The 25862-nt window shown below is 48.2% G+C and overlaps 1 protein-coding gene across 3 annotated transcripts; it reads left to right on the plus strand.

Moving 5' to 3' along the window:
- The first annotated feature begins 215 nt into the window (after positions 1-215).
- Positions 216-24738, plus strand: GDNF (glial cell derived neurotrophic factor). 3 transcript variants are annotated; one of them, XM_077763429.1, is made up of 3 exons: positions 216-279; positions 4776-4952; positions 24254-24738. In XM_077763429.1, the coding sequence occupies exons 2-3, from the start codon at positions 4802-4804 to the stop codon at positions 24736-24738; spliced, it is 636 nt and encodes a 211-aa protein (XP_077619555.1). In that variant the 5' UTR covers positions 216-279; positions 4776-4801. The 3 variants fall into 3 exon arrangements, with proteins under 3 accessions (XP_077619555.1, XP_077619554.1, XP_077619556.1); XM_077763428.1 differs by lacking the exon at positions 216-279 and adding an exon at positions 3982-4005 and having other exon boundaries at positions 4775-4952; XM_077763430.1 differs by lacking the exon at positions 216-279 and adding an exon at positions 3982-4005 and having other exon boundaries at positions 4775-4874.
- The last annotated feature ends 1124 nt before the right edge of the window (positions 24739-25862 follow it).

Consider the following 25862-nt stretch of genomic DNA (forward strand, 5'->3'; position numbering starts at 1 on the left):
GGGGCCCCCGCGTCTCCCCTCCCCCACCCGGCCCCCCGGCCCGGGCTCTCAAGGACCAGCCTGCGCTCCTGGCGCCCTCATGTCTTCACGGGACTCCCCGCGCCGGTTGACGTGGTGTCTCGTTCGGATTTCCAGGCCAGACCTCAGCTCCAGCGGCAGCATCAGCCCGGCCCATCTCGNCTCTGCGCTCCTGCCCTTGGCCCGGATGGGGCTCCTGGCTGGGACTCCGGGCTCCTGGAGTTAATGTCCAACTGGGGGTCTGCGGAGACCGGATCCGAGGTAAGTGGGCGAGCGGGCCGGGGGTGCAGGGGGCGGGTGGCTCCTGAGTCGCGGGAGGGCGCGGCGGCCTGCTGGGCGCGGAGGGCAGAGGGGGCGCGGCCGGACCCCAGAGCAGGCGGTAAGGTTGGAAAGAGGAAAGACTGGATGGAACCGAGGCGCCGGGAGGAGAGAGGAGAGAGAAGTTGAACGGGAGAGGGGCTAGCCTTGCAGAGATGCCGATTGCCTTTCCACGTGGGCAAAGATCGCTGGTGCCCCATGCTTGTGGACCCCCATAATGCCCGAGAGGGTCCGTTTCCCTCCCCGACTCGGCGGGGCGCTCTTCTGTCAAGTCCCAGGACGGTGCGGGTTTGGGGTCATCTTTGAACCCACCGCGACCAGAAAATGTCCTCTCTGGACGTGCCGCTGCAGAGGTACCATAGCCTGGAGTATAACTTACTATTGAGCTTGTTTGGGTCAGTTCCGAGGGAAGGCGCACACCGTGGAAGGGACTGCTGCAAAGGTGCTGAGAACCTAAAAGCAGTGGGCTAGCCTCGTCCAGGCGCCGTCTTGCAAAGCTCGCCCTTTTCGGAACCCGGTTGCTTGCACTTCGATAATCCCCACAACCCCAACTAGCCATGCCCGTCGAGGTTAGGAGAGGGGCTGCCTGGACAGTCCAGGACTTGGGTCTCCGCCTCAGTCGGGTTCTTGAAACTCTTTAATGTCTCCGCCAGGCCATCGAAGTGATTATTTTAATGACCTCTTTTTGCTTGTTCTGTGCCACCTCCCCAATAACACCCTCCACCATTACCTTGCACCTCTGGGCTGACTGCGCCGTGGTTTGGCTTACCAGACCCACCTGGTGAGAACGAACCCTCATCGGGGAGTGGGAACGGCCTCTCACCGGACCCCCCAGCCTCCTGGCGCCTCCCTAGTGTGGGCCGTGGCAAACCCGCCCGCAGAGCCGGCGTGCGCGCCCCCGGGGGGGGGGGGGGTTGCTGCCCAACCCCCTGCTCCCAACATTTTTGCTCATTGGCGGGGACAAACACAACTCTTCCGGCCCCTGCCGCGGGTGTGCTAGAGCGTACTCGACTCTTGCACAGTATTTTGAATGTACACTTAAAGTATTCCAAGGAAGAGATGCAGCTTCCAACTTCACGCACGCACCTCTCCTTGCAAAGCCCTCAAAGTGGGAGCCGCTCGGCTTCCGCCCGGCGGGGACCAAGTCTCGCGCCCTGTTTAGCCACACCTTCGCTTTGGCGGGGCTGGGGACAGGGTCGCCTTTTCAGCAAGTGTCAGGTGTCCAGGGAACCCGCAGCGTCCCCAACCCACTATGGAAAGGGCTTCGGCTGCCCCTCGGACCTGGATTACGGCCTCGGACCCCTTACAGGGAGACCTCTCCCCAGACTGCACGCAGCACACGTCCGTCTTTCCCCCCCTGGTCTTGGGCCCAACAGTTCGGGGGGAATGAGTCCTCCGTCAGGCTGGGGCACGAGGCACACTTAAGAAAAAAGCAATACATCTTTCAGCAACTTCTGTCCCTACCCCAAAAAGAAACCTCGGAGTTACAGCACGCCCCCCACCACCCCGCCTCCCTTTCTCTCCCGGAGTCCAAACAAACCTCCCAGCCTGCCAGACAGAGGAAGGTGCGGGGGCACTGGAGGCGGGGGCACTCGCCCCCGGGGAAGTGTCACGGTGACGCGGGGAATTGGGGGAGGGGGGATTTTAAAAGGTTACTGAGAAACCAGCTCAGGTGAGGTGGGAAGGAGAAAACTGGAGAGAGGATGGAGGGGAGGAGCCTGAAGAGCAGACCTGCTGGTGAACACGTCCGGAATTTTCGGGGGTAATCTGGAATTGGGGGGAATGAGGGAGGGACGGGGGTGCTTGTTCGCCGATTTTATACTTAACATGCCGCAGCCTCTCATTGGCGTGGGCGCTACAGGACTCGGACGGTTTCTGGTGCCCCCTGGTGCTGGGAACCCAGAAGCGCCCCACCGCGAGCGGCGGCTTCTGCGGGCACTGCGGCTCTGCAGGCACCCTTTCCGCCACGGGCCTGGGGCCACCTGGTGCGCGCGCCCGCGCCGCGCCCTTTCCCTGCGGGGCGCGTTGGCCGGGCGCAGCGGGGAGGCGGCCTGTGGGTACAAAAATGCGTGCGGGGGCACCTGGCGGAGCGGACTTCGGGAGGAAAGCGTGGTTACCGCACCGGGCAGCGCGTTGAGCAATATTCGCGCGCGTAGCAAAGGCTGCTGGTTGCAGCGGAAACACGTCCCGCAGCTGTGCTTTGAGAAAGCTAAAAGAAGACAAACGGGGAAGCGGCGAGGTGGGAGGGGTGAGTTGGGGGTCCCAGATGGGCTCTAAGAAAAGCGTCCTAAGCAGAGCACTGCGTGTGCTCAGGCCGCAAACGCCCACCTTTCCCTTCGTCCAGCAGATACGGGGAACTAAAGAGCCGCTCGGAGTAGGGCCCGCCCGGCCGAGGCTGCGAGGGAAGGACGCGCCTCCCCGTCGCAGGGGAGGTGGGAGAGCGCTTTCCGGGCCTGCGCCGCCCCCGGCCGCGGGCGGGAACGGGAGCCGGGAGCCTCCTCTGGCGAGGCGGCGACTTTTCCACTGTTTCCTCTTTTGCCAACTTCTCCACACTTATAATTGGGGATCTCCACATCCAATTTAAAAAGCTCTCTGTCGGCCAAACAGGAAAAAAAAGGAAAAACCCTCTTAATGCGGAAGGGAAATCTGGTGCCTCCGTCTCTTCCTGCTGGCGGGCACCTCGATTTGGAATGGCGCATTAACCCCGCGGCTCCCTGCGCCTCAGGGCCGCCAGCCATTTCGCACGCACCCTGGAGCTGGCACCAGGGCGAGGGGGCGGGAAGCCTCGGCTCCTCCCCCACCCCCTCCTCTCCTGTGCGCTCATTNGGTTGCCCGGAGTTCCCAGCCCCTGCAAACACCCCGAGCCCCACAGCTGCTTAGCGAGCAGACTCTCGAGGGATGGAAAATGCATTTGTCTCCGCAGCGGTGGGAGGTGGAGGCCGAATTAAACGCTTCCCCGGGTGGCCTGCAAGGCAATCTGGGCTGGAGTTCTGGGTGGAGATGGGGGTGGGGGGCGGTAGGGCTGCTGGGAGGGAGGCGGATAAGCCTGGGAACGTATAGACGTGTGGAAGGCCGAAGTTTTTGCCTTTACCTGGAAACGCTTACTCTCCCCCATGGGAAAAGGTCAAGGAGAGTTTCCTTAGAATCGTATCTGGGGGAGAGGGGATAATCAGTTGCATGAATCTCGTAGTTTCCACTCGAGAATTCCCTTGGAAACTGGAACCCTGGCTTTGGGAAGTCACTAAGTAACCTCGCACCCCGAGGTGCCTGGGTCTCCTCCCCCTCCTTATCGGCTGGGGCATGGCCCCGAGTTGACAGTGCCTTTTTCTCGCCCGCCCCCGACTGCGATTGCCTAGTCCGCCTGTCTACGGTTGTTGGGGACTGAGAAGCCAAACGGAACCCCGTCCCTGAGAAGAACTGAGCCCCAGCTCCGCACCCTTTCGTGGGCTAGGCCTTGGGGAGCCCGTGCGCCTCCGCAGAGTCATAGGCGGGGTACAATCGTCTTGGAGTGACCGTGACAGGGGCATGGGGAGCTCGAGGCTCCTCTGGGAGGTGAAGGGATTTGGGGCCAGAATCTCGCAAAACTGCTAAAAGAAAACAGAGCGTGGGAGGGTATATCACGAAGGATTACAATTCTCGAGACAAATGCAACCCCTACCTAACAGCAATGCTGGAGCACTTATTGAGCTCTTACTTTAGGCTCCTCTAGGTCTTTCATACGTTATTTAATGTTCATAACCTTAGAAGATGGAAGTAATAATTTAAACCGAGTTGATGCTTTGGGAAGTAACAGCGCAGGTATTTCCGTTCAGGCCCAAAGTCCCCAAGTCCCTACTAACTTCTTCTTCAGCAACAAAATCCTTCTATAAATAAGTGGGAGGAATGAATCGCTGGGGTGGAGAGAGTGGTTGCACCAGGCCTTCCGCAGCCAGCTGAGAGCAGGCTCAGGACCCCAGGCACAGCGACCTTGATTTTATTCCAAAAATGCAAAGCTGGCCCCGTGCTTGGGTCGAAAGCTTGTTCCCTGGACCTAAGGGAGCTGCCCGGAAGGGCTGAGGATGCAGTGTGACCGCTGCCTCGCCGTCCCCCGGGAATGGGGAGGTGGGGGCGCCAGGACTGGTTTCGTCGTGCTGGCCAGGTATCGTGCTGTCGTCGCGCTGGTACGAGCAGGGGCAGCGGCCCCGCTGGAAAGTCGGACCCCAGGGATCCGGTAGCAGAAGAGAAGGGCAGTGGTAAATTGGAGGCTGAGAGCCTGCCGCGCCTGGGACGAAGACGGGCTTTGGAAGGAGGGCACGGGACGTCCAGGAGCCGCGGGGCTGCAGCCGTCGGGGAGGAGGGCGGTGACGAGGGTGGAGGGGGGCACCAGGCCCGCGGGGGGGCCGCGTCCGGGGCGCCCCGGCCTAACGCGCACTCGCCGGTCCTCTTCCCCGCCCGCGCAGGTGCCGCCGCCGGACGGGACTCTAAGATGAAGTTATGGGATGTCGTGGCTGTCTGCCTGGTGCTGCTCCACACCGCGTCCGCCTTCCCGCTGCCCGCCGGTAAGAGGCCTCCCGAGGTGCCCGCCGAAGACCGCTCCCTCGGCCGCCGCCGCGCGCCCTTCGCGCTGAGCAGTGACTGTAAGAACCGTTCCCTCCCCGCGGGGGGGCCGCCGGCGGTCCCCCCCGCACCCCTGCCCGCCGCCCGCACGCACCCCAAGCTGGCGGGGACTGCTGTACCGCCCCCCACGCCCGCGCGGAAGCCCCCTCCCAGGGCGAGGTTGCCGGTGGCTGCCCAAAGGCCCCGCCGCCTAGTCCTTACAGCGCAGGGGGTATCAGATGCTTATGCTGTCCTTTTAGCGTTGCGACGAAAAGATATTTTCGCTACCACCGCTACCACCACCACAGGAAAAGCACGCAGCTGTCCCCTTTTCGCAGCGTCCTCATCATATATACACAGTACCCCCCCCCTTTTTTTATTTTCTTCTTTTTCTTTCTTCCAAAGCCCTTTATCTGTTTGGGTGTGCCTGGCTGTGCTGAATTCTGGAAAACAATTGCATTTCCATCCTAAGGAACTGCCCTTGCAAGGGAAGAGGCTGAGGTTTTCCAAAGCCAAGCCAGAGTCAGAGAAAACACAGAAGGGCCTTGATTTCCAGAGCAAGCATCTGGGCAGTGTCAAATCTGTTAAGAAAAGTTCCGGTTCTAGAAAGACTGAACAGTAAGAGTGCTAGCTAGGACTAGGGAATGAAGCTGTAGTTCAGTCCACACATGACAGTATTAACTCTTAAGAAAAGACCATATAAATAATAAATAAATAAATAAATAAATAAATGTATGTGATTTCCCCCTCAACAATGTTTTAGATAGCACTCTATTAGGGTGTGTCAACTATGATTTAATATAATTTACCCTCTGCTCTTCAAAACTTTATCTGTTGCTTAAAGCAAGGTATGTGCATACATTACAAGTTAGAGGTTATTGGGAAAATATGTAACAGCAGTAGCAGGAGAAAATTTGGCACAACCCCAAAATATAGCAGTGGTGAGCCTAGCCAGGATGTTACCCTGGCTACTCCCTCTAGCTATTTTGCACTGAAAACAAACTGAAGTCATATGCACAGCAGAAGTCAGCTGTATGCTAAGAGTCCCCCAAAGCTAGTGGCCTTTAGCTAAAAACAGTGCAAGAAATGTGATGTGCTCATTTGATGCTTAATTACAACAATAAAAGCATCTTCTTCCAGAAGTCCCAAGAAAGGGGAAAAGGTGCATTTTTAAAGGCAAATTAAGACTTCAAGAGTGACCAGGAAACTAACAATAGAACTCCCCTCTGACCCAGCAGNACTGTTCCAAGAGTTTCTGTCAGTTAGTGGTATAAACTTACCTTTTTTCTAAAATTTATTTTTGAAAGAGAGAGCTCAAGTGAGGGAGAGGTAGAGAGAGGGAGGAAGAGAGAGAGAATCCGAAGCAGGCTCTGCATTGTCAGCTCAGAGCCAGACTCCGGGCTCAATCCCACAAACTGTGAGATCATGACCTGAGCGGAAACCAAGAGTCAGATGCTTGATCAACTGAACCACTCAGGCGCTCCTGCATAAACCTATTTTTTAAAAATATTTTATTTATTTTTGAGAGAGAGATAGAGACAGCATGAGCAGGGGAGGATCAGAGAGAGAGGGAGGCACAGAATCTGAAACAAGCTCCAGGCTCGGAGCTAGCTGACAGCACAAAGCCCAATGCGGGGCTCGAACCCACGAACCATGAGATCATGGCCTGAGCTGAAGTCGGACGCTCAACCGACTGAGCCACCCAGGCACCCCTGCATAAACCTATTTTTAAAGGCTTTGGTTTCAACCATGAATTTCCACCTTACTGTTTATAAATGTTTCTCCAATAGAAACTTAAATTTAAAATGCCCCTTAGTGCCACTGTCTTCAGAATAGTACCCATGAGAGCTGAGTAAGTGGGTTGTCATTCATTCAAACAGCCTAGGCCAAAGGAACAGGAACACAGTGTTAGATAATAGTTCCCCAGCCAGGATGTTCAGGAGAAGTATGACTGCGCCTGATTATGAAGCTGATTAGTTCATGGAAATTTAATTAGCATATTAGGATCCTGTCTACCTCAGCTGATTTAATGCTGGCTCTTGGTCCTGGCTCTGCTTTCAACTACTTCTGACTTTGGACAAGTTACTTACTTACTTTAGACCTCAGTGAACAGTTTACAACCATGCAGTAAGGCGGGCGAGTGGGGAGGGGGGGTGCTTTCCACTCAAAAACACCAGTGGCTGTGAGATTTTGTCCCTAGCTGTCCCCTGGGAAGACTCAGAAGGAGAAACCGCTGCTCACTTTAATCGCATGGGGATCTTTAATGGCACACTGATGCTGGGTCTCACCATGAAAGATTCTGATTTAATTGGTTTGGGTGTGGCTTGGGCATTTGGAAGTTTAGATGTCCCCCAAGTAACTGTTGTGCAGTCAGGGTTGAATCACTATGATTTGATAATACCCTAAGAAAATCTGTGTATCTGCAGATACAACCAGCAACAAAGCAAGCAGGGTAGCATTAAATCTACTGATTAGGGCAGGGTGGGGGTGTGCAGAGGACTGGTGGGAGAAGGGACATTACTTCCCTTTTCCAAAACCGATGCTAAGTCATCAATGGACAAAATTCCTACTACTCTATCTACATTTGAACCGGCAGAACACACCCAATTCTGTTTTATCCATGGCAAGACCCAATAGATCCTAGAGGACACTTGAAACGGAAACATTCCCAAAGAGAAACTGAGCTGCATTGTAAGCCAAGTTGACATCTTTCCAGGTATGTTCAATTCGGTAGCAAGCTGTCAGTGCAGGGAAGGCAGAATAATGACAGTGTGCAGACTTTGAACGCTCAGCCGGTGTCAACACGCCCCTGTCACAGTGCTGACATTTATATCTTGCACTGTACACCGTGCAACTGGTTAAGGCTTCTGTAGAAAACATCAAGTCACTTGTTTCATTCGAAAATAGTCCCTCTCCCTCTTCTTTTCAAATGCTTGGGGCTCAGTGATTGAGCAAAGGCTATTTCATGCCACGTTAACAGCCACCCTGTGCCAAGGGGGCTAGACTGCACGCACTCACTCCTGAGGTTGTGTGTGTTCTGCTGTTCCCAACGTAAACAGAACGGCCAGAATTCTATTCCTAGCACCATCACAGGGTGAACTACCTGTTCACTTGCTTGCCTACAGGTTGGCTATCAAGTGAATGGGCTGTAGTTGCCTCCTGTAGCAACTATGAACTTGTCTAAACTCAAGGACTTGCGGTTTTCCCTTCGGGGCGTCCAAGATTTGTCCCTTTAGCTATCTTTGTTCTTTTGTTTTGTTTTCTGTCCGTATCTTTTTCAAAATGTGATTAGAGCAGGCGTGAGGAACCTAGAAGGTGAAACAAAAGGTGAAATTAGCAGAGGTCTGCATTGTAGAGCTGAAAGTTAACCCCTTGTGGTCCTCAGGGTAAGGCAGCGTGTCCAGAGGGCCAGAGTTCTGCCACGGTGGGAGGCAGTCTGCAGACACTGGGACCAGTTTCCCCAAACCACTGAGATGCAGAGTTTTCAGTTTTGCTACCTAGGGAGGAAGGTCTTCAACGAGTGTCTAAAACCCTGTTGCATAAGGCTGTCTGAATGTATTAAAGGTTCGTTAATCATCGTCGTATGCCAGATCTCGGCTGTATATGACAGCTCTAAGTGTGTTTCACAAGCAAAAGCAGAAAGTGCATGTGTTTTAAAATTTGCAATCTAAAGGCGGCTGAGTGGCTCAGTCGGTTGAGCATCCGACTTCAGCTCAGGTCATGATCTTACAGTTTTTGGGTTCGAGCGCCGTGTCAGGCTCTGTGCTGACAGCTCAGAGCCTGGAGCCTGCTTCAGATTCTTTGTCTCCCTCTCTCTCTCTGCCCCTCCCTGCCCATGCTGTATCTCTCTCTCAAAAATAAAATAAACATTAAAAAAATGAAATAAAATTTGCGAGCCAAAAGCATTTGTTTGTTCAACAAATAGTTAATGTGCGCCTACATTTGCCAGGCACTGTCCTAGGTGCTGGGAAATCCATGGTGCACATAATAGACGAACGTCCTTGCCTTCATGGCACATACTATCCTAGTAGATGTACAGTGTGGTACACTTAAGCAGTATTGTAAACCAAACTAAACATGAACTGCCTTGGGCTAGGATGGTGGAATTTTTGTGTGACGAGAAGCCATCTAGAAGAAAGAGTGAGCGTTTGTTAAATTATAATTTTAGGTAATGCACAATTTATGGTAATATGATGGGATTATATTTTACCGCTTTGGTAGCAAGTGACACAATTTCCTATGGAAACAATGTTATAAATCAAGCTATCCAGTGCCTGGGCGGGCCCATGCAAACCTAAGGGTAAACCATAATATAACTAAAATATAATTCACAATATTATTAGGCTAGAGCCTCTTCTTGGGTGCCAGTCCCATAATCTGCAGAAAGAGGGCATAGAGCAAGAAATCAGGGAGTTTCAATAGGCAAGAGTTGCGCTTCACACAGTCAGATCAGACTAGGGTTTGGACCCCAGCCTGGGCACATAACCAGCTATTACTTTTAAACCTCTGTTTCCTCATCTGGAAAATGGGGACAGTATTAAAACTATCTCAGGGAGTTGCTATGAGGGTTAAATGAAATAATGCTCTGTGAAATCCATGCCCCATAAGTAAGTATTGCAGTTGTTAGTCACTATCTTCTTTCCAACAGCCCAGTGAGTGCCTTTTCCCCACCTCCCCCTTTCATTTCAGCCTCTGCCAAGATGTTGCTCTAAATGGTGGAATTTCAAGCAGCACAACATAGTATGGACAGTGAAAGAAATGCAAGCCTTGCAGGCAGGCTATTTTGGTCACCAAAGTCATCATTTTGTCAGCACTAGTCAGGCTAAACTTGCCTGGGATTCTGCCCCCCCGGGACAGGACCCCTGGCTCCTCCTGGGTTTCACACCTCCTTCCCTTCCTCACTTTCTGAGCCCGTGTAGGTCCTGTGAAATTTTTCCCACCAGTTTCCCATGGGCTTGTTAGGGAGACCCTGTTCCCCTGCTGGCGAGAAGGCAGGCAGACCCTTGAGTAAATGATGGGGGCGGAGTGGGGGTGGCGCTGTGGTTTGGAGGCTACCTGTATTGAGTGTTTTTGTTTTAAGTGATCCCTGTTGGATATTTAATTTGAAAATGCTTAATTTGATTTGTTTCAGCAACCTAGCAAAACTCTTTCAGTGAACTTTAGTAAATGTTCAGCCCATTGTTATCCAGCAAAGGAAGCTTCAGAAGCCGGTTAAATATTAAGCTTTCAAATCTAATGTTATGGGATATAGAATGTGGAATAAATGAGCAGCATCTGCCTATTCCTTTTTCTTGCTTTATTGGCTGTAAGAATGAGCGGTACTATAATAAATTAACTTCCCAAGCTGGAAAGGGGCCCTGCCCCTTGGGACAAGGCTCTTGAAATCAATAAATTGCATGTCAGACCCTTTTAAGGAAGCATGGATTCCTCACTTTAGATCTGAGACCAATATCTCACTCTGGCCCCCATCTTGAGACCTATAGCAAACTGTTGCTGTTTAATGAAACCTATTTCAGGCTTCATTTGGATTGGCCAATCCTAGGACCTTTGGCTGATCCAACAGCCTAAGAATTATGCTCGAAAGATTCTACTTTCACTGATATAAAAATAAAAGGTCTTTTCCCTTCCTAACATCCCTTTCATCTCTATTTTATTTAGCACTTAATGGCCCATAGGACCTTCATTCAATTAAAACATTTATTTAATAAGTCACTTGAGCTCAATCAAGAAGCAAGTATTAAATATCTTTCATGTGCTAGGTGCTGTATGGCATCAAAAAGACAAAATTGTGAACTTAAACAGCTTATGATCTAGTTGTACACAATGGATAGGCAGATGGGTGGGTGGGCGGATTATCAGTCAGACAGATAGATATGTCTACCAAGGGGTTTACATTAGCTGAGGTCATGGTAAGAATTCCTAGCAATGAGGTCACTGGGATTTAGAGATCATAGCAGGAAAGGATTCAGGGAAGAGCGAGGATCTGAGCTTATACTTGAAAGATGGGTATTAGGAAGGGAAGGGAAAGGGAAAAAGACACATTCCAGACTTGGGAGAAGCATGGACAAATTTATGACTGTGATATGGGGAAGGGGCAGGTGGTGAATACACGGAGGAGGCCAGACCGGTCGCCAAGTGCTGAGAACAGGTGGCGGGAAGTGGTGTGAAATTTAGGATATCTCCGTAGGTGATACCCAGATTATGAGATGCTGTAAAATCCTGGACAAGAAGCGTTTTTTTTTTTTTTAAGTTTATTTATTTATTTGAGGGGTGGGGGGAGAATACGAGCAGGGGAGGGGCAGGAGAGAGGGAGAGAGCGAGAATCCCAAGCAGACTTGACACTGACAGCATAGAGCCTGACGTGGGCCTCAGACCCACGAACCGTGAGATCATGACCTACGCTTAAACCAAGAATCCTATGCTTAATGGACTGAGCCACCTAGGCGCCCTAGGGGTTTGCTGTTTCTGATGGCAGCAGGGGACCAGTGGAGCCTCCCAAGTAGGCAGGCGGCTGCGAGGGGGATTCTGCTGCAAAGCTTTTTGCTGCAGAACTGACTCAGGTCCACAGGCTGCTCCTGAGTGGAGTCTGTGGCAGAGGCATATTTTCCATTTGGAAGTATTGCGCCCTCGTTTGTAAAAAGTTTCTAGGTATAGACAAAGTTTCCTGATCCTCAACTAAGTGAATAACTACAACTAAAAGCTGAATAATAAAGCTAGTGTCATAGTGCCTTTTAGAGATCCACGTAGTCAACTCCGTTTTTAATGAGTAAGTTTTGTATCTTATGCTAAAATTGAGTAAGTTTGAGCTCTACTGGAAAGGAGGAGATACTTTTATCCCCATTCTACAGAATAAGAAATGAGACCCAGAGAGCTGCTCAGTGTCACAAATCTACTAAGTAGTGAAACCAGAATTCAGACCTCAGACTTCTGGTCTCAAAGCCAGTATTTCTTAGCTTAACACAGACTGTGTTCCCGTATTAGTAGATTGAGAAAACACAAACAATGGCTTGCTAAAAATACATTCACTAACCCTGAAACACAGATTTTCAAGAAAATCAAAAGAGCCAGCTAATAGAAGCAAGGAATATTAAATTATGTTTAAGCCTTTTTCTTTTTTCTTTTTTCTTTTTTTAATTTCCATTTGGGTAGCAGCCGGCCTCGGCTCATAGTATTAATAGCTACTTTGAAGCCCAGACCAGAAGCTTTTAAGGAGGGATACGTGAATTTCTGTACGTACTTCTATATCACTGATGTTTGTTGCAGTAAGAGCAGGCTCCTGAAGATTTGGGACAAAGTGAGGTCTGCCCGAATGTTTGGTAGGCTGGCAGCATTTGGGAGGCCTTCTGGGAGGCACTCATTCTCAGATCACTCCTGTTTTGCCCAGGGAAAGGGGACATTTACGTGGGAAGCCATGGGTGACTGCACCAATCCAGAGTGATTGCCGTGGTGGGAACAGGAGTGGATCTGCACAGGCCAAGCTTGGGTCACTACTGGGAATCGACCAGTTAGCTCAGTAGAGACTAAACCCATTTTGGCATGACTTTAATAAGGTGAGGGAGGTGGAAAGCCATTTTTTTTAAAAAAAAATTATGTATTAATCTTGAAAGAGAGAAAAAGAAAGAGAGGCAGAAAACCCCAGTCAGGCTCCACTCTTTCAGCGTGGAGCCCAACATGGGGCTCGAACTCACCAATTGCGAGATCATGACCTGAGCCAAAATCAAGAATTGGATGTTGAACCGACTGAGCCACCCAGGTACCCCTGGAAAGGCATGGTTTTAAAAGGCTTCAAACCTTTTTGTTTGTAAACCTGCAGAAAGAATGTTGAAAAACTATTGCTCAGTTCCGAGGTGATATCTATAATTTTTTAGTCACAAGCTTAATAGTTGTACCAGATATGATTTCCAGGGGTTTGGCGAAATCTTAGAGCTGCAAATTTAGTTTATTCAGTGCATGGAAAATCATCAAACTAATCAGCCCAGATTAATTGATTTTTTGGTCAGAAAAGATATGACTTCACTTTCAGTTTAAAGACACATGTTAATATATATCCCTGACAGCCATCACCCTTCTGGATCCTAATTAGGNAAAAAAAAAAATTATGTATTAATCTTGAAAGAGAGAAAAAGAAAGAGAGGCAGAAAACCCCAGTCAGGCTCCACTCTTTCAGCGTGGAGCCCAACATGGGGCTCGAACTCACCAATTGCGAGATCATGACCTGAGCCAAAATCAAGAATTGGATGTTGAACCGACTGAGCCACCCAGGTACCCCTGGAAAGGCATGGTTTTAAAAGGCTTCAAACCTTTTTGTTTGTAAACCTGCAGAAAGAATGTTGAAAAACTATTGCTCAGTTCCGAGGTGATATCTATAATTTTTTAGTCACAAGCTTAATAGTTGTACCAGATATGATTTCCAGGGGTTTGGCGAAATCTTAGAGCTGCAAATTTAGTTTATTCAGTGCATGGAAAATCATCAAACTAATCAGCCCAGATTAATTGATTTTTTGGTCAGAAAAGATATGACTTCACTTTCAGTTTAAAGACACATGTTAATATATATCCCTGACAGCCATCACCCTTCTGGATCCTAATTAGGTGATGAGTAGACGGATGGGTGGATGGACAGACAGATAAAGCACAGAGACTTGACGTGAGTGCCTGGCCAGAATGAAACATGGAAACACACGCTTCAGAGTGTCTTGGTTTACTCATATGGGACTTCACAGTACATATAGTTCACAGTACAGTGAACACCCATGTATCCTTCACCAAGACTGACCTCTTAGCATTTTGCTTGTTTTTTTTTCCTTGAGAATTAGTTACAAACATAATATCAAATAGTTCAGCATGTACCTTCTAAGCACGAGGACATTACCTTATATAACCACAGTTCAGTTATCAGTCCCAGGAAGTTTAATAATACTGCTATATTCAGATTTCCCCAGCTGTGACAATAATGTCCTTTACAGTTTGTTTTCCTTAATCAAGGATCACAGATTGCATTTGATTATCGTATTTCTTTACTCTCCCTTAGAATAGCTCCCAAGCCTTTCTTTTCTTTTCTTTTTTTTTTTTTTTACCGTGACATTGACAGTTTTGAAAAGATCCGACGTCTTGCCCGCTGTCCTTGCAGACTGCCCTTCCATTTGGATTTATGTGATTGCTTCCATGTTATGCCATTCGAGTAAATGTCCCGGGAATACTAAGTTTGTGACGATGTGTCCTCACGTCAGGAGCCACTGATACCAGTGAGCCCCTAGGAGCCACGCATGCCTGAACTGTCCTCACACGGCACCTGCAGCTTTCATCCCCTGGACGGGGCCTCCCAGTGAACTGAGTGAGATGGGCAGGAAGTGCCCCGCTCTCGCTGAGCCGGAAGGCTGATCGTGAGAGGGGACATGAGAGGGGATGTGGGAAAAGAGAACCCACGGCAGGAGCCTTTGTAGGTCGATTTCAGGATGCAGCACATGCAGAAACTGATTCTCTTAAACGGTCCGTAAGCACTGGAGGAGGTTTTAGCGTGCCTCAGTGGGACACGAGCCTCAGTTTGAAGACAGACCCATACCCATAGTGGACACAAAAATACCGTCTGTGGGCTGTTTGTGTGGTTAATTTTTGGGCATTTCTGGGGTGCACAGAAGCGGCAGCACCACAGGGGCTGCTCCTTCCACACCCAGACCTCAGACCGCTCTGCCAGGCCCTCTCCTCTGTGGAACACACTAGACTAGACTAACAAGGGGCAGTGTCTGCATCTCCTTTGGGCTCACCTGGCTTTGTGCAGACCGGCAGAGCTGATCATCACACTGCTGCCCTCTGTGCAGGTGTTGCTGAAGAAGTATCAAAGGCAACCATACGGACTGTAGACCCCATTTGTTAAATGCTTCCAGGCACTGAGCAGAAAAGTCTGTTCCATGGTGCTAAAGGTGTGACTGTCCCCATTTTAAGGGGAAATTGGGACTCCACAGGGTTAAGCAAGTCAGCCAGACTCTGGACAAGGGCAGCCTGAGCCCGGCACTCACTCTTGTGACCACACACCGCCACGTCATTCACGTACTTATGTAGGAGTGTCACCAGCCTCAGACACTCCTACATAACCCCTCTGGCCATGTCAGGAAAAGTCAGGTGTTGGCATTTTGTAAATGCAATCATTGTGGAGTGCTACATATAGCTGATTTCATGAAGTGACTGGTCTTAGAGATACCGGTAAATTCATTCACTGCAGGGGTAGAAAGTCTCTCCTCACATCTGACTACAGGAATCTATCGAACTGGCTCAAACGATTGAGAATACTTTTCTTTTACCCCCTTTATCTTCCTCTCATCATCTCTTTGTCCCTCCTCTTCTTGTCCAAGTCCCGCAGACCCTCAGCATATTCCTCTTACCCATTGCTCAGTCGACCCCTGGGGAGGGCTGAGGGAAGTAGGACACAGAACCCCAGAACTTTCTGCTGCGCGTGGCTTCAGGCATGGCTTTGTGGGAAGGAAGAAGTCAAGGTTCCTTTGCTTCCAGGTTCCTCTTGAGTTTCCCCTCAAAAACCACCCTGCCTCTGTTTAACACCATAAGGGACTATTTTTTCAGTTGGCTTTTTGTGTGCTTAATTTTACTGGGTCACTTTCTCACCCTTCCCCATAAATTTTTTATAAAGGCAATAGCCGAGCTCGTGGTGTGTGCTTGTTAGCATGGGGCGTTTACTGCTGACTATGGAGTGCTTTTAGCTCACACCAGGTGTTCATGGATTAGTTAACAAATGGACACCCTGTGGGGTGTGTTCGTGACTTAAAAGCAGGAGAATGGACATTTTCCCCCCAGGGGAGCCATGCTGTATTACTGTAAAATTATTAACATAACTATAATAAAAGGGTGGACCACATAGGTGGAAATCAGAACAGGGCAATCAGAATCTGAATAGCAAAATGAATATACTGTCTGTCTCCTCCTGAGTGAGGTTTTTCGGCTATTTGTATTCATGGAATAATTTCCATTACACTCAGGACAAGTTTTCTTAGTTAAGTTGTAAGATAAAAATTCAAGATAGTATAACTGATACTTGTGTGCAATGCTGGTCAAAGTAGGTGGAGACAGTAAATCAAATGGCTTTTTGATGAGCAAAGCGGCTTTTAAAAGTGTACCCAAGGCTCCTTTTCCTATATTCTGATATGGTTTGCATTCTAGTTGGTCTTTTTCTTCTGCTTTGAGAGGGTCCAGAAATGCTTTTTTTAAACAACAAAACACTGGTGTTTTTATAACACAAATACTTTTCAAATAAACCCACGTCATGCTCTCTTGTCAACAAACCACGGGTCACGGAGAGAATGCACTGGTAGCTCTGGCAGTAGTCACAACGACTTAGTAAATTGCCTCAAGTGCTGATTATTCTTAGGGAAAGAGCTGCCCCAGACCCCTCTTGAAGGTAACCCAAGAGTAGCCAATGACGAGAATGGCCTGGCTCACACCGGGTGAATGCTTGCCCTGTATAGGAAAGCACGGGTGGTCGTTCCTCACTGTGAGATGCATCAGCATTCTGGTGCTTCGTGACCTGGAGACTTTTTATTTTTAATTAATTCAAATAAGTGAATAAAAGTAACACTTATAAATAGTAGATGACAAAACTCTGTAGAACTTTCCAGAGAATTGGAACATTCTCGTGGACTAACACGACACACACATTTCAGAGGTCACTGAGGGGCAGATATGAACAACACTCAACAGCTTCTAAGACAAGCTGGGTCCTTGATGCATTTGGTAGCAGTCACCGTGGGCAATTCTAGCCTTGGAATCATCAGCCAGGTAGGACCCAAATGCGCTTGAAGCAGCAAAAACAGAAATGGATAAAAATGAGATTTTAAGAAAATGGCAAGATTACTGTTTGACTGTCAGGTGATGGAGACAGAAGGCTGATGGCATACTGGTGAACTGTGTCCTCTCAGAGGTCATCGCCTCCATCCCTACTTTTACAGATAGAGACTGAGGTGTAAGGATGCCTCCCACGAGAGGAGGCAGTTTGCCTCTTTAGGCAAGAGGTAAGCTGAAAAGGTTGAGAACTAGAACCTAAAATACCTTCCGTGGAAGGAAAAGGCCCCACAGCTCAGGGGTGAGAGCACTGGTCTTGTAAAATACCTCCCACAAGGTTTTGTGGGGCCCTGAGCAGAGTGGTCCGGAGGCATCAGCCAGAGGGGGGCTTCTCCCTGACAGGGTTGACCGAAAACGAATTCCCCAACTCAGGTTTTAGCACTGGGGAAAGTGTGGACAGAGAAGTTCTCATTAACCTCAGGAGGGCTAAACGACTAGTTCAAGGTCAGAGGCTGGTCAGGGACTGACCCCAGACTGGAATTCCAGGCTCTGTTCTCTCTAGCTCTGAAGCGAGAGCCTCCTCATTTGGTGCCAGAGTGAGTTTGAGAAGCTTCCGGAGATGGGGCCTCTCTGTCTGAATCTGCCATGCCACCGCCCTTGGCTGCTGGTTTTCCGGTTTTCACTGGGGAATTGCCAGATCTGCCTTGGAGTGATATGCAAGAACCAAGGCGTGGGAGATGTCCCTGAAAGGCACGGCTTTTCCCTCTTCAGAGACAGCCTACTATGTTCTGTGGCCCAGGGCCGCCTAACTTAGAATATCCTTCATCTTCATGTAACTCAGTTCATACTGGATTTTCCTACCAAAGTCCGTTTCTCCCTTCCTGATCTGAATTTGGTAAATGTGTACAGGTGAAATCAGCATACCTTGCACTTTAAAACTAAACTGAATCCACATTTATGAGGCATGTGGGCTTTTTTTTTTGGTCCTCTTCTCTGAGCTTCAGTTTCCTGATCTATAAAGTCAGATAATATGCAATCCCTGCTGTAATCTTGCAGAGATGTTGTTGGCCTTAAAGTTAACGTTGTGTGAAAGTAGGCTCTATCCCACCTTTATATCGGTAAGATTTTTTAAATGCATCAAGGAAGTTGTTCTTTTAAATGCAGAATGACGAAATTTTGTAATGTGAGGAATTTTAAAGGTAAGATTTCACCATGTAGTTCTTACAATATTTCAGTATCAGTGACGAAAATCAGGTTTGTATCTTATTGAAAAGTAAAAATAGGGACGCCTGGGTAACTAAGTTGGTTAAGCGTCTGACTTTGGCTCAGGTCATGATCTCACAGTTCGTGAGTTCGAGCCCCACATGGGGCTCTGTCCTGACAGTGTGGAGCCTGCTTGGGTCCTCTCTCTTCCCTCTCTCTCGGCCCCTACTCCGCTTTGCAGGCTCTTGCTTGCTCTCTCTCTTTCTCTCAAAAATGAATAAATATTTAAAAAAAATTTTAAAGACGAGTAAAAATAAGGTATTCTAAAGAATGACATTAGTTGGGAATTTTCTTGAGAAGTTAATCAACCAGACTGATTCTTTTCATATAAACATGCGTGTGCATGTGCGTACACACAGGGATGTATGTATACATGTGTGCGGAAAGGTGGAACTTCTGTTTTACGTACACACGCTTGGTCTGCAGAGCAGTCCGTACTTTACCAGGGGTACAGGCAGGTAAAGACTATCAGGTTAAATCCTCCCACCCCCAGGGTTTTTTCCCCTTGCGTCCCATCTGTGGACAGTCTTTCAGGGGAGGCTCACGTGTGAGGACAGGCTGTCCAGCACTCCACAGCCCCAGCTTTGGCTTTGCATGGCCTCACACTGGAACAGGGCACCACCCGGAGTAAAGCCATTCAGGCACTGGGTCCAGATGCATCCCCCCATCTGTGTGGCCTTGGCCAAAGCAGCAGCTCGCCCCTTTGGACCTGTGTGGCCTTGGCCTTCTAGCCCATAGGTGCCGGATGCTTTACAGCGACGTACGGAAGCTGGTCCTCCCCAGAGCGAGAACTAGTTGGGGCCCCCGCATCCCTGAGGCTTACTTGGCCTGGAAGACAGTTCCTCTAAGAGGAAGTACTGTGGTTTCTAGGTTCCAGCCCCCTTTAGCTGGGAACTCTCAGAGCCTCAGAGACCTTCCCTCCGTCCTCAGAGCCCACTCCTACTCTGGGTGAGGCCTTTTCTCCTCACTGCTTCATAGACAACTTCATGCTGCCTCCCTTTGGGGCCCATGGGTTCAAGACAGGCTGAATGAAGGCTGGTTTAGACCCCTGGGGGGGGCGGGGGGGACAATCTGACAGGAATATAAAATGATCTCTTTGATTAAAATATAGTTAATAACCCGTAGTGTTTTTAAGAGAAATCTAACATTTAGGACATTGCTTTGTCCATTCAATGCCTACTCATCTAAGATACTATTTTGAATTCTGTACTTTTTAGTTAGGCTATCACAAGGAGTATTCTGAGGCCTCACTGTTGTTTCTGTAAAACCTCAATTGCCTTTAAAAAAACAGACAATATCCCAGACCTTTGTTCCTGAGGTGACTTTACTATATTTTCCCCATAATCTGGGGAGGCAAAGTCTCGCTGTGAATGGTTTATTCCCAGAATTATGTCCCAGTACAAGGTCTCATTTGTTTAAATACAACACTGTTTATACAAAGGCCACATCAAAGTTAAAGTATTTTAAAGAGAATAATGCCAGAATATGTGGCTACATATTGAAGGATCGCTTAAGTGCATTTGAACATCTTGATTTTTCAAAGACGTTAGCTTTTAGATGGACGTGTTTTTCCCAGATACATCCTCCAAGTGTGTCTGGGAAATGAGCAAGTGTTTGACCTAGTTTTTTAAAAAATGACACTCCTCTTTTGTGGTTTGCAAGTACTTTACTATCAAAGTTAATACTAACAAGGGCTATTTGTATAGCGGACATTCTGCCAAGGCCTTTATAGGATGGAGGAAGTGATATGCCATTAAGTTTCAATCTAGGGAACTAATCCAAACCCCAGCCCCTCTCTTTCCCCTCAGCTCCATGAATTCTTGGAAGATACAGGCAGCTGTGGGTCTGCCGGGGCCGTGTTCGAGGCTCTGCAGAATTTCTGAGGACGGGCGCAGTGAGGCGTATGGCTCCTTAGACCTCCAAAATGCCTAGTGTTGATAAATGAAGGTGCCCTCTATAAGTGAACTCAGTCAACATCAACAGGCCTGGAATGAGTAATTTAGTTGGAAGAGACAGGCCTATTTGCTCTGTGGTTTGGAAAATATAATGTTACTCTTTTCTGGTTTCTAAAATTCATATCCATGTAAGACTTGCAGAATAAATATTTATTTTTTGCTCTATTTTTCAAGAAAGAAAAAAGAGAAGTGGGGGGAAACCTTCAATTTGATAAGAATTGCCTCTGGCATGAACCTGGGGCTTCAATAAATATTGAAGGTATGAGGGAGATTTTTCCATCAAATGACAAATTCTTATTAGCTATACACCCTTTGGTGTAACATTGAACATTTATTGACTACTTCCCATGTTTCTGGAAGCCTTTTAATTCAGGATCAATGATCTACTCACCACATCGTCCAAAACAATGGGTGATTGGTACATTCACACTGCTACACACATCACCCTGAAAAAGCCAGATGGAATTTCAAATCAACGGACTGAGTGTTCTCATCACAAAGTATGTCGCAAACATTATTTAGGACTGCTTATCCTAAAAATTTATCTGCCATTTATCTGAAATTCACATTTAACTAGGTACTCTGCATTTTATCTGGCAAGCAAAACCCGTGGACAAAGCCATGCAGTCAAAATGTCGTCAAAAGGACAGAAAAGGTTTTCGGGGAACTTTGAAAGTATCAGGCAATAAATAAGAACATTATATATACTGATTCAAATTGTTATTATAACTCCAGTAATATAAAATTATGTAATTTATTGTTGCATAAATTAATAAGTCTCTAAAGCAGTGTAAAGTGAACTTTTACAACTCAAATGTTTTCCCATGAGTTTAGGTTAAAATTTTAGTAAGGTTTCATCCTCATTTTTGATTAACCTTCAGTTGATTCCTAAGCGATTTTAACTTTCTGTGTCCCCCAGTTCTTAAGTTACTGACCCATTCAGGAATTCTTGAATGGAGCCTGGGGTTGGGAAGGGGCACCCTCATGTGAGTCCTTTTGTAAAACAGAGAGTCTTTGGGGGAACATGAAGACTTTTTTGTACTTTGATTAATCACCGCTAATATATCAATTTTAGAAGTTCCGATTCCTGTACAAGCATGGTTTTTTGAAACTGAGCACAACTAAATCTAATTTCTTCTTCATAGCTTATTACTGAAAAAAATCACAAATAGCATAAGCAGCTCCTTTTTCAAAATAAGTAGCTCATTTCTTTAAACCAGGGTGATTTCAAGGCTTTTGTGTTTTAAGAAGAGAAAACTTCCTGAGGAAGTCCAGTTAGAAAGTGGTTCAGAGGAAGTGGCAAACTCAGAGCATACCCTTCCACACCAGACGTCTTGAGAAGGTGTCCCTCCCACGGAGCATGAGCCGTTTCCCAGACTCAGGATGAGGTGGACATTGAGAGAGAGCACTTGAGGGCTTCAGGAATCTGGAAAGGAAAGTCGGCTTGCAGGTGGATATTTACCTCTCAGGTGGAAAATGATGCTGCCACTCGGGGCATCATCACGGCTTCCTGTGTGACAGTGTCTGTTTCCTTTGGAGCCTTTTATTTCATAATGGTGTCATTCTCAGCTGAAGTCCAAGTGTCCCCTTGAAAAATTAAGGACTCCTTCTTCTATGCTTTAAAGTGCTCTAATCCATTCAAAAAGTATGGAGGGCCTAGATCCTATTTTAAGCACTTGGAATTCATTGGTGAACAAGCCAAGCAAAGGCCCCTGCCTCCTGGACTTGACTTTCTATCAGAGGAAACAGACAATACATTTTAAAAAAACATAAGAAATAAGTCCTACAGTGTGTTGGTATGGTGGTGGGGGGAGCAAGGTGGGAGGGTCTGAATTTGGGCTTGGGGACAGACTGCATTTTAAACAGGGAGGTCAGATAGGACTTGGTGGTGATGACATTTGAGCAGAGATTTGAAGGGGATGTGGGAATCAGCCAGTGGGTGCTGTGCAGAAGCAGTGGTACACGCAGAGAGGGAAGAGCCAGCAGAGAGGCCCTGAGCTCCTGCTTGTGTCTGATCCGTGGTTCTCAGCCCACGATGGTTCTCCCCCGGGACATTAGGCGATGTGTAGGGAAGGGTGCGGGGTTACTACTGGCACCTCCTGGGTAGAGGCCGGGAATACTGCTCAGTACTTACAACACAGGAGGACAGCCTCCCATAGCAAAGAATGATCTTTCCCAAAATGTCAGTAGGGCTAAAATTGAGAAACCCTGCGTGTGAGGAACGGGATGGCGGCCAGGGAAGCTGGAGGAGCGGCAAAAAGGAAAGGAGAAGTAGAAGATAAGGTCAGACATAACAAAGGCTGGAGGAGAAGGGGTGGCCAGGTCAGATAGGGCCTTAGGCCAGTGCGGACTTTGGCTTTTACTCCATGAGAAACGGGGAGCCGCTGGAGAGTTTGGAACAGAGAGGGACATGACCTGCATTAACAGTTTTAGGACCATCACTCTGGCTGCTGAATGGAAAATAGACTGAAGGCTAAGGCTGGCATGAAGGCGTTACATTTAGATGTTTTGGCAAAAACATCCAAAGCCAAATTTTAGATGTCAGACAATGAGGTGTTCTGGGGATTCCACACCATCTCCACTCTCTTCATTATTATGTATCCTAGAATATATATACATATACATATATAATATAACCTCGATAGATCAGTATCTATCAATATAGATCTCTCAGTTGACCAAACAATCAATAGATAGACATAGTTAAGTTGCCTTTGCTGGATTTTGTTTATACAATAGGACACCTGATATTTGTTTTAACAATCAGTTCATGAAGAAGTGTGCCATGAGTTAGCACAACGTAACCTTGTGTGCTTTACCATGGTCTTGGCAAAACACGTTCACTCTTGTGAACGACTATTTTGAGGTATATTTTTCAAAGCCATGTATAACCTTAAACAGGCTCAATGACCTAGAATTGATATGGAGGGAGCATAAAAGCTCTAGGACCGTTCATCACCAGGGGTCTGAATGGCTTTCTTCTTTTAGAAATGCATTTAATTGTTCCAGTAGCTCATCTTCTCTAACCTGCTCAGCCAAAGCAGATGCTACAACAGCAGAAAATACTAAGGAATTGGGAATTCATGCTTTTACCCAAAGGTCTCCGATATCTGAGAAGCACTGCCTCCCCATTCCTCCATGTGATCTCCCTAAAGAGCAAATCTCTTGTCCTGTGTGCATCCAAAGGCCGTGGGCAGGGCCGCAGAGGCTGAGCCCCACCCCGGGGTCAGGCTGCCTCTCTCCACAACCAGCATCTCATCTCACTGAATGATGATACGTTTAAATGTCTTCTTATGGTATTACTGTATTTTTTAAATTTTTAAAAAATTTATTTATTTTTGAGAGAGACAGAGTGTGAGCAGGGGAGGTGCAGAGAGAGGGAGGGAGACACAGAATCTGAAGCAGGCTCCAGGCTCTGAGCTGTCAGCACAAAGTCCAGTGCGGGGCTTGAACTCACAAACTGTGAGATCATGACCAGAGCCAAAGTCAGATGCCTAACAGACTGAGCCATCCAGTCTCTCCTACTGTATTTTTTTTTTTAAGTCATGCTGGTCTGAGGAAACGGTAGTCTCTTTGTCAGTGAAAAGTAGCCTGTTTCTCAGGAAGTTTTTAAAGGAAGTTTTAACATATAATAGAGTTGAATCCATGAGCTTTTCATTTGTTCTATCAAAATGGTTCTGGTTCCACTCAGCCGTGCAGAGGTGTGAGTCGGGATGGGTTCAAGGGAAGAGCAGTCGGTATTGCAGGTGCAAGTAGCAGTGTTGGAGGATCCTTCCCGATCCTCACCCTCTAAGACAGGGCTTCTCCAACTATGGTCTGTGGGTCACCTACATCAGAACTAACTAAAAATGGAGATTCTTTGGCCCCCTCCCACACCTTCCACCCAGGGTAGGGCCGGTGATCTGCATTTCAGCAAGAGTCCCCGCACCTTCTCATCCACGCCCAAATCTGAGAGCCACTACTCTAGCTCATATTAGCAGCCACGAAAAATGGCCTTCAAGGATCAGCCTGCTCCCAGCAACCTCAATACAGACTTGTTCCACACGGCAGATGTTATTCAAATGAAAGATGCGCTGCTAAGGATGTGTTTTCTGCAAGGAAGTGAGTCACCCTCCAGTGCTAGTCTCCCCTATTAATTGGATACGTTTCCTTCGTGGAGCCTTGGGTGCGTTCTAGCCTCTGCTGTCAGGGGAGGACAGTGGTCACGTAGCCTGACTGGCTGGTGGCTTCTCTGTGGGTCCCATCCTGGCTGACTTTCGGAGGCACTTTGATGTAGCAGACTGCTTGAAAGGATCACTGTCATCTCATGTGGCCTTTTCTGTTTCCTTGTTGAACAGCAAATATGCCAGAGGATTATCCTGATCAGTTTGACGACGTCATGGATTTTATTCAAGCCACCATCAGAAGACTGAAAAGGTCACCGGAGAAACAAATGGCCGTGCCACCTAGAAGGGAGCGGAATCGGCAGGCAGCGGCCGCGAACCCGGAGAATTCCAGAGGGAAAGGTCGGCGAGGCCAGAGGGGCAGAAATCGGGGTTGTGTCTTAACTGCGATACATTTAAACGTCACCGACCTGGGTTTGGGCTACGAAACCAAGGAGGAACTGATTTTTAGATACTGCAGCGGCTCCTGTGATGCAGCGGAGACAATGTACGACAAAATATTAAAAAACTTATCCAAAAATAGAAGGCTGGTGAGTGACAAAGTAGGGCAGGCATGTTGCAGACCCATCGCCTATGATGACGACCTGTCGTTTCTAGATGACAACCTGGTTTACCATATTCTAAGAAAGCATTCCGCTAAAAGGTGTGGATGTATCTGACTCGGGCTCCAGAGACCGCTGTGTATTGCATTCCTGCTACAGTGCAAAGAAAGGGACCAAGGTTCCCAGGAAATGTTTGCCCAGAACGGAAGATGAGGACCAAGGAGACGGAGGAGGAGGAGGAGAGAGAAGGAGGAGGAGGAGGAAGGCAGCCATTGGGGGAGCCTGGTAGAGGGAGATCCAGCTACAGAGAACTGGACGGGAGAGAAAACAGCCATCCGGCCTCTCCGGCCAGCAGCCGACGTCACCAGAAGCTCAGGGCTGGTGTCCCTGGCGGGGCGTTTCCCTTCATCTGATACAGCCCACCACCACCGGTCACGGGCACAGTTGCGGATGCACTTGAAACCAAGCCAGTGTATCTCCTGTGGTTTATTCTCACACGTCTGGAGACACCCGGGGAAATGGTGATCCTGGTGTCACTCCTTGTCATTAAGGTTTCACTGCTGAAAGCGAGAAAGGTTTGTTTTTCTGTCACTCGGCGGAGACATACCCCAGGGGAGGAAGGAGAAACAGCAGCAGCAGCAAAGACACAAGAGATCGTTGCCTTTGAATTGGGAAGTTGAGGCCCGAGGTTCACTGCAGCCAGTGTTTTTGTGAAGGGTCGGTGATTGATTTTGAACCTGGTGCATGGGGTGGGAAGAAGCTGGCTAGGAACCAGAAAGGCTGTCCTCGTGACTCCAACCAAACCTGAAGCCATTTCCTTTATGTCCTTGGAAACAGGAAGCCAGTTGTGGTTTTCGGCAGCATTCTTGCAGGAGAGCAGAGTGGGGAAGGCCCCCCCCTGCCGCCCCAGGGCAGGGAGACCCGCTGGGCCTGTCGGTTTACAGAGAGACAGATGTTACATACACCCCAGCTCCGTTCATGCGTGGTCACCAGTGACCAGAGAAGCTACTCGATGCAATGCATCTGTTTCAGATACAGAAATATAGAGAAGATATTTATTGAGATTTAAGTTATTGTTATTTATTACCGTTCACTAATGAGTTTCTCTTTTTTTTCCTTTATTTATTAAAGTTTCTTCTTAAAGGTGCCAAAGTATATGTGCTCGCAAAATGCAAAGAAAGGTGACAAAGGAAATTTTAAATTGGGAACAAGGGTCCATGCTTTTCAAAGTATTAATACGT

Source organism: Crocuta crocuta, unplaced genomic scaffold (assembly GCF_008692635.1).
Source record: "Crocuta crocuta isolate KB4526 unplaced genomic scaffold, BGI_CrCroc_1.0 scaffold4, whole genome shotgun sequence".
In the NCBI taxonomy this organism is placed as follows: Eukaryota; Metazoa; Chordata; class Mammalia; order Carnivora; family Hyaenidae; genus Crocuta; species Crocuta crocuta.

Bases quoted from the DNA above. Each gene is read 5' to 3' on its own strand.
- GDNF (XM_077763428.1), top strand. From the start codon at position 3,982: ATGCAACCCCTACCTAACAGCAAT. The intron at 4,006-4,774 runs GCTGGAGCACTT...CCCGCCCGCGCA, and splicing joins AACCCCTACCTAACAGCAAT to GGTGCCGCCGCCGGACGGGA. The intron at 4,953-24,253 runs GTAAGAACCGTT...CTTGTTGAACAG, and splicing joins CTTCGCGCTGAGCAGTGACT to CAAATATGCCAGAGGATTAT.